Here is a 16415-nt window from a genome sequence, read left to right as displayed (position 1 = left end):
TGGCTCCAAGCTCTGATCATAGCCAGCTCGCCCAGAAAAGGAAAAGAATGTAAATTCATAATAAGGGGGTTCTAAGGAATTTTACCAACTGATCCCTCCCTCTTTGTCTGACCTGGTCTCTTGCCGCTGGGCCCCTCCCTTCCAGCCACAGTGAACTTTCTCCTACTTCCTTGCCGGGCACCACTGAATTCTTCAACCTTCAACCTAGAACAGCCTTGACACACACACATCCCATCTTCTTCTTCATGTTTCAGCTAACTCTTAAACTTCACTCAGAGCTAATCTAGGAAACTTGACATTGCCCACTTAACACCCCATGGCTGGTTTGATGTTCAAGTGTATATATATATATGTACATATGCATATCTAGTTTGTGTGTTCATATACATCACTAATTACAGTGTATATCTACCATAGCATTATTATAATATATCACACTGATTGTTTTTATGCATCTGCTCAATGGGCTGTAAACTCCTTGAGTGCAGAGATAATTTCATAGTCAACTTCATATCACTAATATTTAATCCCAGTGTTTGCTTATAGTAGTTGCTTGTAAATGTTTAGTGAGATGGATGGATGGATGGATGGATGGATGGATGGATGGATGAATGAATGGATGGATGGATGGGTGGATGGATGGATGGATGGATGGATGGATGGGTGGATGGATGGATGGATGGATGGATGGATGGATGGATGGATGAATCAAGAATGACTTAAGAGCAGGTAAAGGCTGTCTTGATGTTCCTAAAGTCTGTTATGCAGGTGACCACTCCCCCCTGCTAAAGGTGAACCATTCCTCGTTTTCACTGTAGTCTACACTTGTAGTCAACAGACTAGTTATTCAGATAGAAAGAAAAGAGAACTACAAATTCTTTGTAGCCTCAAAATAGCCTGAGACATCTAAAAAAATCTCACTAGAGGTCAGAGGACTGGCTTAAAGGGGATGGTGGCCAAAGGCATTGAGAACCAGCCATTCCTACTTTAGAACTATATATAGGGTAGCCCAGTACTGATGGTGGTACCTAGCACACTGTAGGGTACAAATATCTGTTAAAGTAAATCACAAACAAAAACAAAATACAGATTAGATCTGAACAAATTATTTTCTTAAGACAGTGACCTCCCACTTAGAGACGACCAGCCCTGACAAGCTTCAGAATGCTAATAAGTTGTCCTTGAATACTTATACACAGACAGCATTACCAATAGACTAGATGAACCATATGCTTCTCAAACATAGAGATGACTATTCCTTGAGTGCAAACAGATGATGTAACTAATAAAATCCAAAGATGGTGTTGAATTCATTAAATATTTTAACTAAAATATAGTTAGTACCCAATACTAGTATAAGTATTGGCACTCTAAAAAGGGAACTTCCAGCATAAGACTTAAAACTAAACTCCATAGACAAGGATTGACAATGTGGATTTCAGTGCCTCAATATATACATACATAAGCTGACCTTACTTCTTTTCACAATGATGAATAACAAAAATATTTGCATGGAATTAAGTTTTACCTATGTGCAAAAGAAGAATAGATTTACATTTGGAATAATAAATTTGAAGTAACAAAAGAGAAATAAACATATACATACATATACTAAAATTCATACAAAAATATGTTAATGTATCAGGTCTCCTCCATACATCTATTAATCTGAAGTGTTCCCTTAGCCCATAATCACTATTAGCTAAATGAGTCTGCAGGCTGACCTGCTGACCCACTCTACTCTGTAAAGAGCCCCAGCTCAGTAGCCAAGTGGTCCTTCTTTAACAACAACAAAAGCAGAGGAATAGATTTGAACTCATCAGTAACTCTAAGGCAGGTTAATTGCCTGGTCCTCCTTGAATTTGGGAATCTTCTTAAATTCACTTTGCTTCTTGAAGAAAAGCTGAGCCAAGATGTGATCTGCAGTGGCCTGGAGATAATCATCCATGTCAAGGGTTTGCAGCTGATAGAATAAACCAAAAGAAGATGTGTCAGCACAGAAATGCTCAGATTCCCAAAGAGATCTTCCATCTCTGATGTAAGTACTCCCTGGCAGTTAGCTGTCTAACTTTACCCAGTCATGTACATAGGCACCTTGGGTGCCAATCTTCCCTTGCTTATGGGAGTTGGCCTTTTCAAAACTGAGAAGTAAAATCAAACAAACAAAAAAGGTCTGATGATACAGATAAATGGATAAAAAAGTATGGTATATGTACACAATAAAGTTTTATTCAGTCATAAATAAAAATGTAACTATAATAGCCAGGTATGGTGGCACAAGCCTGGAATCCAAGCAGCTTGGGAGGCTGAGGCAAGAGGATCACAAGTTCAAAGCCAGCCTCAGCAATGGCGAGGTGCTAAGCAACTCAGTGAGACCCTGTCTCTAAATAAAATACAAAATAGGGCTGGGGATGTGGTTGAGTGCCCCTGAGTTCAATCCCTGGTAACAAACAAACAAAAAGTAATTATGTCATTTGCAGGAAAATGGATGGAACTTAAGAACATTATGTTAAGTGAAAGAAGCCAAACTCAGAAGGTCAAGGATCAAATGTTTTCTCTCATATGTGGAAGCTAGTGAGGAAAAAGGAAAAGGAAATGTGGGTGGGGCATCTCATGAAAATTGAAGGGAGATCTATAGAGTACAGGAAAGGGACCAGGGGATGGGAGGAGAGAAGGGAAAGGGGAAATATGGGGGGGAGTGATATTGGCCAAATTGTATTGTTATCTTGTGTGCATGTATAAAAATGTAACAACAAGTCCCATCATTATGTACAACTATAATATACCAATGCAAAATATGGGGAGGGGGGAATGCCTGATGGCTAGAGGGGCTGGAGCATCTCAGGCTTTCTTTAGAAGCAACCTCTGTCCTTCTGAGAAGTGGTTCTTTTTGAGGAGTGAGCAGTTTCATCTGATTGCCTGTGAGGAAGGGCTAGTATCTGAAGGACTTCTCAGAGCTCCATACCCAGAGGCATGTGATGAGGCAAAACTTACTGCCAAGAAAGCGATCCTGGCACTCTACCCCCTGAGACTGGTTTCTCTCTGCAGGGCTGATTATCTCCTCCTACCTGGCCTTATGTCCAATGGGGTGGGTCTGACTCCCTGTGTCTGTTCCCTGTATTGTACCCCCCCACACCAACACACACACACACACACACACACACACACACACACACACACACACTCTTCCTTGGCCTGCTCTTCTCAATTTCTGCATGTGTATGTGTGCGTTTCTTTTTCCCCCTGGTTCTATGTGTGGGTGTGTCAGTGCATGTATGAGTCTCTCACTTTTGTCTGTGTTTGTCTCAACATATGTTGGTGCCTCCGTATTTGTCTTTCTTTCCCCCTCCAAGTGGGGAAAAAAAAGTATAAGTCTGTCTGGATGTGTGTGTGTGTGTGTGTCTTCTCCTGTGTCTCTCTACAGGTCTCTGCCCTTCTGTGCACAGGTGTTTCCTTCTGTTTGTGGGTCTGTGTTGCTTCTATCTGTGTGTCACTCTCTCTGTACCTTGTTTCTCTGTATTTCTCTATATTTCCCCCTGTGTGGGCATCAGTACTGTGTGCAGCTGTGTGCCTGCCTCTTTGTGAATGTGTAACTCTGTTTTTCTTTCTCCACGCTCTTCCTTCCTTTCTCTTCATGCTCCTTATGTAGAATACATCCCTGTTAGAAGCATGTCCCATTACCCACTCACACAGGGTAATGGGTGCTATCCTGCCTTAAGGACATGAGACATTCCTAAAGGCAGGATTGAGTAAAGAAATTGTCCTACCCAAAATTCTGATTAATTTCTTTCTTCCTTGTCAGGAATCACTCTTATATTGTCTTTTTGTTTAAAATTTCTATATTTCTACCTCTTTACAACATTTTACATTCATTATATTTTATACTCACAAAAAAAAATTTCTCTTGTATCATTTTTTGGGGGACAGGGGGTTACCAAGGATTGAACCCAGGGGCGCTTAACCACGGAGCCACATCTCCAGCCCTTTTTACTTTTCATTTTGAGACAGAGTCTCACTAAGTTAGAGCCTCACTAAGTTGCTGAGGGTGGCCGTGAACTTGTGATCCTCCTGCCCCAGCCTCCTGAATTGCTGGGGTTACAGACGTGCTCCACAGCACCCAGTTTCTACTCATTTTTAACTCTCTTTTCTTATTCTCCACTTTTAAAACTCTAACTTGCTATTTTGAGTTTTTCCTTCTTGCCCTCTTCATATTTGATTAAATTGACTTTTGCTTTCTGATTTGTTCTTTTAATGGCTGTACAGAGTAGTGCCAAGGGGGTGGGCAGCAGCAGCAAGACCCACATCAGAAATAGGGATCACTTCTTCCCCAACAAAATCTACAGCCAACTTTTGATCCATCTCTTTATAACATGTGTCTCCACAAACCTCCCAGGTATACAGACCCAAGAAGGTTTTGAGACCCAGGGAAAGAGCTGCTTGAATTTTTCAGTTTCCCTGAAAGAAGGTGGGTATCTTCCTGGGAAATGAGCATCACCATGTGGATCCTAGCCCATCCTAGGGCTGAGGCCCTGTTGATGACACTGCATAGCTCAAGCTGGGTTCGTCACTGGAACTCTTGTTGGGACTCCTTGTAGGAAGAACCCCAAACAGGAGCCATGTCTGTCCGTTCTGGACTTGCCTGGGGGTACCCACACAGATCATTATAATTCTTACCCAGTCTCAGAACGTAATCTAGTCCTAAAGATAGTTTAATTTATCCTTGTACCTTGAACCCATTATTCCATAGGATAAATTTTAAAAGCAAATAATTAAATTCAGCAAATAATTTCTCTTCATTTTATGTTTTATATATAATTTATGTTTTCTTACTTTGTCTTTAATATGTTTTCTTAATTTATAGATCATACTATATTAAATTTGCTTAACATAAAAAAAGATGGGAAGAAATGGTACTTTACTACTCCTGCAGTCTCCCTCACACTCTCTCTTCCCTTCACTCTCAGTACATGTAAGAGGAATGGAATGGCCAAGCTCCCTTCAGCTCCTCTGTCTTTGTGTTTGAGAGCTGGAAAACCTTAAAAGAGCATGCTCTGTTACTTTATGCCATAGGTATAAATGGTATACAAAGGACCTGCCTCAACATGGAGAGGCCTATCCGATTCAGGGTATCAATCTAGGAAACCCACCTGCCCACAGACATTAGTCACATTCCCTAATATCTGCTTTATTAGTAATTACTTTTGTGGATCTCTATACTGATCCTTTGGTTCAGAATTTGGGGGATTAAGAGAGAAAGTGATACACTGGACCCTTTAACCAAATGGAAGCTTATTTGATTCCCCGCTTCACATAGTTTCATCCAGCTCACTCATTCATCCATTCTGCACACATCTACTAAGAGCCCCCTTTGGTCTAGACACATGGCTCAGCGGAATCTTCTACAGATCACTGAATCACAGTCTTTCTTAAGCTGGCTTATTCTTACCTGGTCTCCAGTGCTGAAGGCGAGAATGAAAAGCAGATCTTCATCACACGTGTTCTTAATGTAATGCTGGGTTCCAATGGGGAAAAATACCACATCTCCAATGTTGATGCTGAACTCTATGGTGCTCTCAGTATTAATAATGCCCACCTAAGAGGGAGGAAGTTACAGAAGTTAAATTACATAAAAAGAAAGAAAGAAGAAAGTTAAGCACAAAAAATCAGATATTCACTAAGGATAAGTATTGATAGTGAAGAACAGAAGAAGCATATGGTTATGCAGGGACTTCTTCATCAGAGATGTAGCCCCCCCCAAATGTTTATTTAGATAAATGTTCTCCCAAGTACATTAGTGAGTTCGACATGCAGAACATCATGCAAAACAAAACAAAAAAAGCATCAACCACAACATTCTAAATAAGGATTACAAATTATGTTCTATATACTCTAGGCAGAGGATTTACAGTTCCATGTTTCACTACCCTTGTGCTTTTATTCCCACCAGTTTCCTGGGAGGGTGGTATCCTAACACTCTTCCTTAAAAATTAAGGAATCAATGCAAACACACAAACACAATAAAAATAAAGTTTGATCTTTGAAATACAATCTGTGGAAGATTAAAAATCCCTTTTCCAATTTATTAAACTTTCATATCTAAATATGTAGAATAAAACTTTTGTTATGAATAACAAAATGAGTGAATTTTCAGTCATTCATTCCACCATTATTTACTTACTTTGTGACTTTAATATGCTTTCTTAATTTATAGATCATGATATATTAAAGTTGCTTAAAACAAAGAATGAAAGGAAGAAATTCTACTTCACTACCGTTTCCCTTCATGCAGAAGAAAGTCCTTTCGCACACTCTCTCTCTCTTCCCTTCACTCCCAGTACATATAAGAGGAAGAAAGTTCCCTAGAGAGTCTTGAAAAACTGCAATCAAATCACTATATTAGCACACTACCCAGTTTAGCTTTTCTTATGGTACCCATGGAACTGATCATCCAAATCAGGCTCTCTGAAGAGTTAAAGTGGGTGTCATTAATTTTACCTAGACAACAAGTATACATCAGGAGTACCCTGGATAAGCTGGGATATATGGTCACCACACTGATGCTCTGCACCTTCCCAGCTACCCACACTCACATCATACTCAGAGGCAAGCATTCCCCCAAGGGCAGCAGCAACTTCCACTTTGTATTACCTGAGGATGCAAAACTCTGAAAAACTAAGCAAGTGTTCTCTGAAACATTCTTGGCCTCATGCACATCTTGAATCTTTCTGTCTCATCAAACTTGGAGACTATCTGCATGATACCCTCTGAAGAAACTGTGCCCCAAAAGCAATTAGAACTGAGTCCTTTTTATGTTACTAATGACTGAACCAAAACAAAGAAATATCTCAAATTTGCTTCTTTCTGCATAAAAGAACATCCAAAAAATGTTTTCAGAGAAATTACCTTTCCACATCCACTTAACACATATCCCATTTCGTTCGCATTAAAATGAAAATGTGGTTGTCGTAATCCATTGTTATAAATTCTGAGTGTACTCAAAGCGAGGGTATTTTGATGCTTCAAAAAGGAAAAGAAAAAGAAATCTAGTTATTTAGCCCACGTCTTACTCAATAACTTAACAATCAAACAATCTTGATAGTAGCTAATACTTATGCAGCTCCAACTTTATGTCCTCATACTTACTATATCAGTTATTCCTCACAACAATCTTATAAAGTGGGTAGTTTTATACTATTTCGCAGGTGATAGAATTAAAATCTACGTTGGTTGAGAAATTTACCTAAGGTCATACAACTAAGAAGTGGCAGAATTAGAATCTGAACCTACACAAAGTGATGGCACAACTATGTGATACAGTCAATTGAGCATTTCAAACTAATGAAGAGAACTCTTGAAAGTATCCAATCTTTTCATTAGTCTAACTATTCATGCCAGAGAAGTTATGCTCCCTATATTCACACTGAAGCTTCAATCACAATTTACATTGATCAAAGCAACCAATGTTCAACAGAATTTTCCTTTTCCTTTTGTCCAAAAGAAGTCTGAATCCAATCTAAATCTCATAGTTCATCCATTTGAACGCTTATCAAAATATTTTTCTCAGACAGGCGCAGTGATGCACCCCTGTAATCCCAGCAGCTGGGGAGGCCAAGGCAGGAAGATCTGGAGTTTAAAGCCAGCCTCAGCAAAAGTGAGGTGTTAAACAACTCAGTGAGACCTGTCTCTAAATAAAATACAAAATAGAGATGGGGATGTGGCTCAGTGGTCAAGTGCTGAGTTAAATCCGTGGTACAAAAAACTAAAAATAAAAAAATTCTCAAATACCTGATTAAGGAATTCACTGAAAATTTTCTCATTGTTGCTGAGTTCACTTCCATTCCTCCAGTGTTGTGCCATTTGTATTACTCCTCCTGGAAACTGATATTCTTTTGAACCTGAGTGAGATGAAGTTTAAAAAAAATAAGGGGGCTGAGGGTATAACTTAATGGTAGAGTTATGAACAATCCTCTGGGTTCAATCCCTGGCACCACAAAAAAGTTTTAATTTATTATAAAAATAAAATTGAACAATAACAATGATACTCCAATGGAAATCCAACCAAGCGTGCAGCTCTTCTAGTCACAGAAAACTTATGTAGTAGAAATCGCTGACAGTGGAGCATGGGGTCCCCACAATATTAACCTGACCCAGTCAGAGTCTATCCTACCCTCTAAGTGCTCTCAAAATTTCTAGCCTAGAGTGTCCTCTTTAGGAAAGTGTTCAACTCAGGGGACTGGCTAGAAAACTTGGGAGTCATCCTGCACACCATTTCCTAGGTCCCACCTCTCACGCCAATCAACCATCAAGACCTGTTTGCCCTGATTCTTTAAGTATTTTGCTTTGCAACCTTTCTGTCCCTGTCACCACTGCCAAGTACAGACAGGCCACCATCCTCCCTACCTGAGGGACTGTTACAGGCCCTTGACTAATCACCCTGCCTCCTGTCTGGCCCCTTTCAATCCATTTTCTACAATTCAGCCAGAGTGTTCTTCATTTCAAAGAGCAAAAAGGACTGTATTCCTCTCTCCTTTTAAACTCCCCAATAGCTCCTTTTTTCCATTAAGATACTGTACATACTCTTAGAATGGTTTCTAAACCCTGCATGATCGGATCCATCCTCTCTCTTACTTAGCCTTCTTTCTTGCGCTTCCCCCAGCCCCAACACTCACCCCTCACACTTTGAAATCCACTATCACATTCTACTGTGCTTGCAGGACTATTTCTCAAATTACCTACTCTGTTGAGAAATGTGGTTTTTCGTTTTTCTCTTGGTTATGGCCCACCATAAAACATACACATACAAACACACATGCACACACATGCACATTGGTTCAATCCAAACATATATGATTTTATATACAAATGCTTAATTAAAATGGTTTCATAAAACAACATGCTGTACCTTTAAGGTCATAAAAGTATCTCCACACAAGGCTGTCAGGAGACTGTACATAACTAGCATTCATAACCAGTTCTGCCAAGTTGGAAGGAAGATTGACCGCCTGATCTTCTTTTTGCTTTTGGAATTTTCTAATGAAATCAATTCCACCTTCAGGCTGAAAGACATAGGAAAGCAAATAAGATATTTGTGAAACATTCTACAAATAGACGGGTAAGTAGCCAAAGGCAGGATAACATCAGCAGCATAGTTTTCAGTAGCCCAGGCAGAAGAGCTGATCTCAATAAGACTTATGCTTGTGATCTTTATGAAAATTCCATAGATTTGCAATGTATCTTAATTTTAAATGATTGGTTTCTTTATGGTCAGTACAAACTCTTGCAAAATTATACATTGGCTTCTATACTTACTGTTATTCTCCCTAATGAATCATTTCTCTTACTTATCCCTATTGCACTAGACTACTAGTGTCCACTATAAGGTAATCTCAAAAACTTCCTATGCAGATTTCTAAACTTAATACAGAATGCCCTCCAACTGCCTACCAGAAGCCACCATCAATTCTGCACATTTATACTTTCAGCATCCAACACTGACTCCCTGGTAAGCAGCAATATCATTTGTCCCTTCAATGATAATATAAATATATGAAGAGATCAAAAGTAGTGATTCTTGGTACTAATTTTACAATTAGATAGAACCAAGAAGTTCTGCTATGCTATTGCTCAGTAAAATGACAACAGATAAAAATAATGTAATGTAAAAAATAAAGAAAAATTATATAAATATAAAAAATAATAATGTAGTGTATATTTTTTAAAAACTAGGAGGGATTTTTAAGATTTTTACCATAAACAAATAATGTTTGAGATATATAGATAGATATAGATTATCGATATAGATATATGCTTAACCTGATTTCAACATTACATCCTTTATTCATGTATCAAAATATATTGTCGTATCTCATTAATATATACAATTTTATGTCTCTCTCTCTCTCTCTCTCTCTCTCTCTCTCTCTCTATATATATATATATATATATATATATATATATATATATATATATCAGTTAAAAATGCATTTTAAGGGTCTGGTGTTGTGGCTCAGCAGTAGAGCACTCGCCTAGCATGTGCAAGGTGCTGGGTTCGATCCTCAGCACCGCATAAAAATAAAGAAATAAAATAAAAGGTATTGTGTCCACCTACAACTAAAAATGTACATTTTTAAAAATGCATTTTAAAACAGTATTAAGTAGTCATTATTTAGGAAAAGTATGGGATCCTCTGTATGAGACTAAGAAAACATGTTTCCATTATCTGTAGAAAACGTCTCCCTACAGAAAGAATGAGTGAACTTATGGTTCCTTAGGAATATAAATCACAGTAATTTTTCAGTGATTACATTATATGCTTTCTGCCAATACATTAAATTTTCCTATGGAAGACCTTTATAAAAGAAAATAAAAAGAAACTCAATTTCAACAAGTTTTTATCTTCAGTAGGGACACAAGATTCCTTTGAGTCAATAATTCAATATTTACCATACCTATTAGCCAATTTCTTCTGGATCTGTACCAACTGCTGCCCTACAAACACAAAACACTCATAATCCCTTTGTGCCTGCCTCACCTTCATAGTGAGATGTGTTTTTAGAAATGGTGCATACCTTAAGTGACCTTGAAGCAATGTCTTCAGGTGTAGAAAAAAATACATCATCAACATCCAGAGTCTGAAGTTCATCATGTGTAGAAAAAAAGAGTAAGAAGAAGCAGTCTTCATCGCCCACATTCTTTATCCAGTGTAGTGTGTTTTGGGGGAAGAAGATCACTTGGCCAGCTGTGACATTGTATGTAGTAACTATCTCACCACCATCATCAACCACACCAATCCATGCTGTTCCCTGAAACATAAAAAGAAAAGCACACCCCACTTTGCTTTAGAGCAATGTTTCTCAACCTTTTTTTTTTTATTACCTTCTTTCCAAGGTATGTTCTTAAACTTTTTTCCCTAACACCATACAGAATTTTAACATGACAGATAGACTCTAGATCAGTATTCTGGATACAAATACTGTTTATGAGCCATTATGTATATCTATACTTTATATACAAAAGAGCAAGATCTTCTATCCCCTGCCATGGGGGCAATACTCCATTCATGGAGCTTCTATGCTACAGAATCTGAAAAGACTCAAACCACATGTTCAGGATATGTGCATGTTCATCAGTGACTGCGCAAATACCCATGTGTAAGTATGCTTGTGTGTATGTATGCATACAGATGTGAGTGTGCTTTCCAGATAGAAAAAGTTTACACACAACTTTAATAATAAGCCATCTACACTTTAGTGTCAGGTATCCAAGCACTTTACTTAATTCAACTCAATTATTCCTTATATCTACCCTATGAACACTAAAACTACCATTATCACATTTTACAGATTTAAAACTAATTTAAAAAATTAGTTTGGTAAGAACATAAAATTTCCCCAGAGTTACTCAGTTTGTCAAGGGCAAAGATGGCATTTGGGCCTAAGTAGTCTGCTCCAAAGTAGACACATTTTTATCCACAGTGCACCACACTTTGATTCTGCTGATATAAAATTCTATGCTTTCTCTCATTCTCTACTTTTTCTTTATTACGCTTTGAGGCAGGTAGTGAAGATACCATTATTTACGTTTTACCACAGACTCATAATTACAGAGTGGAATATATACAAAAAATATATGTAAAATATATATGAAAAAGAAGTCTTTGTTCTGTCTGCACAGACAATATGTCTGAAGTTCATCATGTGTAGCTTGAATTCACTTGGGTATTAAAGATAGAGGGGAAAAATGAACCTCAAAGAGCTCTTTTTTCATCCATACACAGAGAAGGAACATCAGAAATCTCCATCTATCCCCAGCAGGCCACCAACTATTCCAGATGCAGAGCAGAGAGGGTAGGGTGCTAATGGGAACCTCCCTGCATACCAGGCATACCAGCCACCTCATCCTCCCTCTTCCCTCAGGGCTGCCTGCTAGTCACAGGAAGACCCCCAGAAGCACAAATATCTCATGATGAGTCATGGAGGGACTCCTCATCCTATTTGATGGTTCCCTGCTTTGATTGTGACAGTTGGTGATCTTACAGTTTTCCTGGGATCTAGAGAATGTTCTACTCCACACAGTTCACATTTAGAAGCTCACATTATAAACACTCTCTGGACTTCCAAAAGAGCCTCCCCAGGCTGAGTTAAGATTCCAGGGCTGTTATCTCTGAAGTATGCTCCAGATCAATGTCCCTAGCATAGAGTTTGTAGTATAGTTCCCCTTCTAACAAGTCCACTTAGCAGCCTTATCTTTCAACAACCACTCTGCCACTGCTCAGTGAGGGCTATGAAAAATTAGTCTTTTGGAGATCATCCTCCTTTACATATTTTTATATGTGGAAAAAGACAGGAAGTCAGAAAGCATGTCAATAACCACAGTATATCGTATAGCCAACACCTATAGTACATCTTTAGAAAAGTCACCTAATCTTTCTCAGTCTTTCATGGAAAATAAGAAGGGCTTGGTCTCCAATCTCTTTTCTTGTTGTAAGTTCTAAAACTGAATGAATCATCCAAATGCAATTAAATTAAAGAGGTTTAATTAATTAAAACAAAAAGATACACCATAAAATTGACTGTACATCCAAGAACCAGATCATCAGAGTGTGACCAAACTCCGAAAATTCTGGGAGGAGGACTTATTCACCACTACTTTCCCAGTATCTAGAATACAGATGGAGACCTATAAATACTTTTTGAAATTAATGAATTCTTTGAAAATTCAAGTAAGTACACTCATTTCAATTCCAGCATCTCCTCTTACTTCATTTGACTTGAAAATATTCTGAAAGGTCTAAACCACAAAAAAGAATCCGGGTGCCCTGATCTTGGAGACTCAAAACTCAACACCAGAAAACTAGTTAGTCATTCCAGTTGCTGGTTTTCTCCACGGAAGAGAGCTGATGTTTCTTTGCTCATTAGATCATAGCTACCACTTTTAGCTTTCATTCACAGGACTAAAGAGTGATCTTATTATAAAAAACTGTGTGAAAATGATTTCATACTGAAGAAATTGATGCCAAAAATAATTACAATAAACGGGCTGATACTTAAAGGGACTGCTAAGTAATCTAACCAAATCTAATTGAAACCCTGGATGGTTGTCTGTCACTTAGTTAAGTAGGCTTTGTGACAAAATAATACCCAGAAGACATATAACATATATGCTTAAGAGCAGAGTGTAGGCAAACAGTTATACCTGTACCAGATAGCCATGTTCATTAGCATTGAAGTGCCAGTGAGGGGCCCGGAGCCCCTTGCTTTTTATTCTCAAGGTCCCCAGAGTCATATGTGATTTCTGACTGTTCAAGCTAGTTCCAAAGGCCTCTTCTTCATCATTGAGATAGTCTTTGACATTGTTCCTGTACCGGGCCCACTGGATTGCACCACCAGAGTACTCAAACACCTAAAAAAATCAAATACAAGCAACCATCAGTATGGAGGCCATCCCCTGAGAAATGTGAGGCCACTTGATCTACAGAGTAAGAAAGAGGTTAAGACAGAAAAAGCAATGGAAGTGATGTGAATTTTGGAGTCTCATAAAGGAAGATAATGATTAGCCAAGTTATATTGTTATATATTGTGTACACATAGGAATATGTAGGAACAAATCCTATCAGTATGTACAATTACAATGCACCAATAAAAATGTGGGAAAGAAAGAAATAAAATGAAAAAAAAGGAAGATAAGAAATAGTTCTGCAAGAGTCCAGGAATGACTGACAATAGTGATATATGCAGAGCTATCATCTAATCTCTGCCAAAGACATCTATACTAGCAAGAGAACAGAGGGGTTTCCATTTGTGCACCTGAAATTCTCCCTTCCAGACAAACACAGAATTATGTACTAAAGAAAATTTCTGCCTGAAGCTGACATCAACTAACTTTCCCTTCTTCTCTATTCCTCACCTCCCTTTTTCATACTGGCACTTCAGGACAGAACACAGCTTAGTAACACGAAAAGCTCATTTTGAAACCACCATTAGAAAAATTTAAAAATTATTAATTACCCAATTCATACCTTAGATTTTGGTAAGTGATTAAGAAACTGGAATTTTGGATCAACTGCCTTTTGCACTTTAGGATCCACTGTGGTTCGCAGAGGCCAGACTCCAGCCGCAAACTGAACATTTAAACGAGACTGGGAGTTGTTAATATAAACCAAGGAGAGAATCAGTACTCCTATAGCTGTGGTGACGACGCAGGCCAAGAGACACACCAGGAAAATGCTCAACAATGACCACTGCTTCTTCTTTTCCTAGGAGAAATAATGAAGCCATTATTCTATACCCAAGACACATTAAGAAGAAAGATTGCCACCTTTCTCTATTTCTTAAATTTTTCTTTCCACGAACTTCAACTGAATTTGACTGACAAGTGTAGTAAAAGAATATATTTTTTAAATAATACTTAAATTGTATGTTTTATCTATTTGGTATTGAATCATAAAATGATCAGAACAGTAGGCACTACCTCCCTAAGAAAAGAGTATTTCCCGAGTTCTGGATCAGGATCCTGGGAGAAGCCAAAAACAAAAATTTGGCAGTGGAAAGAACCCTAAAGATTTTAGGTTAATCTGTATGTCCCATTTTCCCAGTGAGGCTCAGAAAAGAGCAATGACTTGTGAAAAGCTACACTGTTACTGCAACTGTAGATCTAGGAAGAAGTCCTTCTGAGTCTGTGCTATTTCCACTAAATCATAGTGCTACTACTTCATATCATTTGGCAATCATTAAACTTTGAGTCAATTCTTATGGTCCAATACTCTCAAAGGAAAGTTGTTGTTTTGTTTTTTACATATGGCTCCAAGCTCACCTTTAGGTTAAAAACAAAAGGATAGCATATAACTTTATACATTTCAAAGAGTGTAACTTTACTAGACATTAATATTTTTTCCTTGATTACTGACCCTCATCAATATTGCTCAAATACTTTACAATGTAATTAGTACATTTCCCATTGTGACCTAACACAACACACATATAAATGCACATACAAACACACATGTATTCAGGTATGTGTATGTATAAACACACACACACACACATTTAAACAAAAGCTTCCCAAACAATACTTATCCATTATTCTTTCCATTTTTAAATGTCAACTCCAGCCCTCTCTATATATTTTATGACTACTATATTCAACCTGTAGTTTGTCTGGATCCCTTTACATAGAAGATAGGATGAACTGTTATTCTGCCTCTTCAAATTGATAGAGAAAGGAAACATTATGAAGAAGAACTATGAAAAACAGCTGAACAAAAAAAATTCCTCCTTTAACTTGTCTGAAGCTCACTGATCAGCATGGATTAAAAACATTGCCTCTAGAAAGTCCCAAGTAAGAGGCAGGTTTTTAGATGGCCTTTTGACCATTAAGTCAAAAACATTTATTGGTACTGTGAGCAACAATTCAGAGAGAGTTGTGCCATTAAAGAGCTAGAGAATATGTGAGTCAAGTTTATGAGAGAGAAGGTAGAGCAGGAAATATTCACAGCAGATGTTTCATCTTCAAGAGGGTCTCTCAGAAAACCTGTGTAAAGCTCTTTCCTGAGCTCTGCATAAGGGTCTGGGGGGAACCTAACCTCAGGATATAAATCTCCATCTTACCATTCTGGAGATGGTATTGATCTTCCCCATAGACAAATCATTCTGTGATCCTTCTTCATGCACTTCAAATGCTGGATTGTCCATTAGCAAAAAGTATAAAGAAGTTCACTGGGAAAAAAAAAAAGAGATGAAGGGAGGAGAGGAAAGCTTTACCAAACTAGGAAATTCCTAGGAGAAGAATAAGCATTCCCACATATGAGACTACATATATATAGCTGACAGTTAAGGAAATGAAATAAGGAAACAATCTCTCAAATTATAATTGGTTAGAAAAAAAAAACCCTAGAAAGAATTGCCAAACAAGAGACCAATAAAATACTTCTCAATCCTTTGCCCACTGATGACACATACACAGGTATCATACATACACATGTATGATAATAACATCAGCCTAGGCTCCAACAAGGCTTCAGGTAAATCTACACTTAAGTGATGGAGAAGTAATCCCAGGGCTTCCTACTAAATTTAAGATGCACAATTTCCCAATTTTGACATCTGAAAATGAGATGGGTTTCAAAATGAATGGTCTTTTAAAGTCACTGAAACATAGTGTGACCTCTTTTGTTTGTTTTATCAGACAACAGTACTATAGCAATCTTCAATGAAAGTTTTAAACAATATTTTTTGTTTTACTATGTTTTTAAAATATTTTTAGATGTAAATGGACACAATACCTCTATTTTACTTATTTATATGTGGTACTGAGGGTCGAACCCAGTGCCTCACATGTGCTGGGCAAGCATTCTACCACTGAGTTACAGCCCCAGCCCTTGTACTCTTTCTTGGAAATGTGAAAACACCACCAGTATT

At 37.9% G+C, this 16415-nt stretch overlaps 1 protein-coding gene across 1 annotated transcript; it reads right to left on the bottom strand.

Annotated features, from left to right (window-relative positions):
- Positions 1-1828: 1828 nt before the first annotated feature.
- LOC308631668 (oxalate decarboxylase OxdC-like) lies at positions 1829-15689 on the bottom strand (the record flags this gene model as incomplete). Its single annotated transcript, XM_081263035.1, has 9 exons — positions 1829-1963; positions 5447-5593; positions 6904-7017; positions 7786-7895; positions 8903-9056; positions 10569-10802; positions 13195-13401; positions 14018-14254; positions 15606-15689. 9 exons carry the CDS (start codon positions 15687-15689, stop codon positions 1829-1831), a joined length of 1422 nt encoding a protein of 473 aa, XP_081119161.1.
- Between the last annotated feature and the right edge of the window lie 726 nt (positions 15690-16415).

This window comes from Spermophilus citellus (genome assembly GCF_964194105.1).
Source record: "Spermophilus citellus genome assembly, chromosome: 12".
NCBI lineage: Eukaryota > Metazoa > Chordata > Mammalia > Rodentia > Sciuridae > Spermophilus > Spermophilus citellus.
This window is presented reverse-complemented; position numbering and strand designations above follow the sequence as displayed.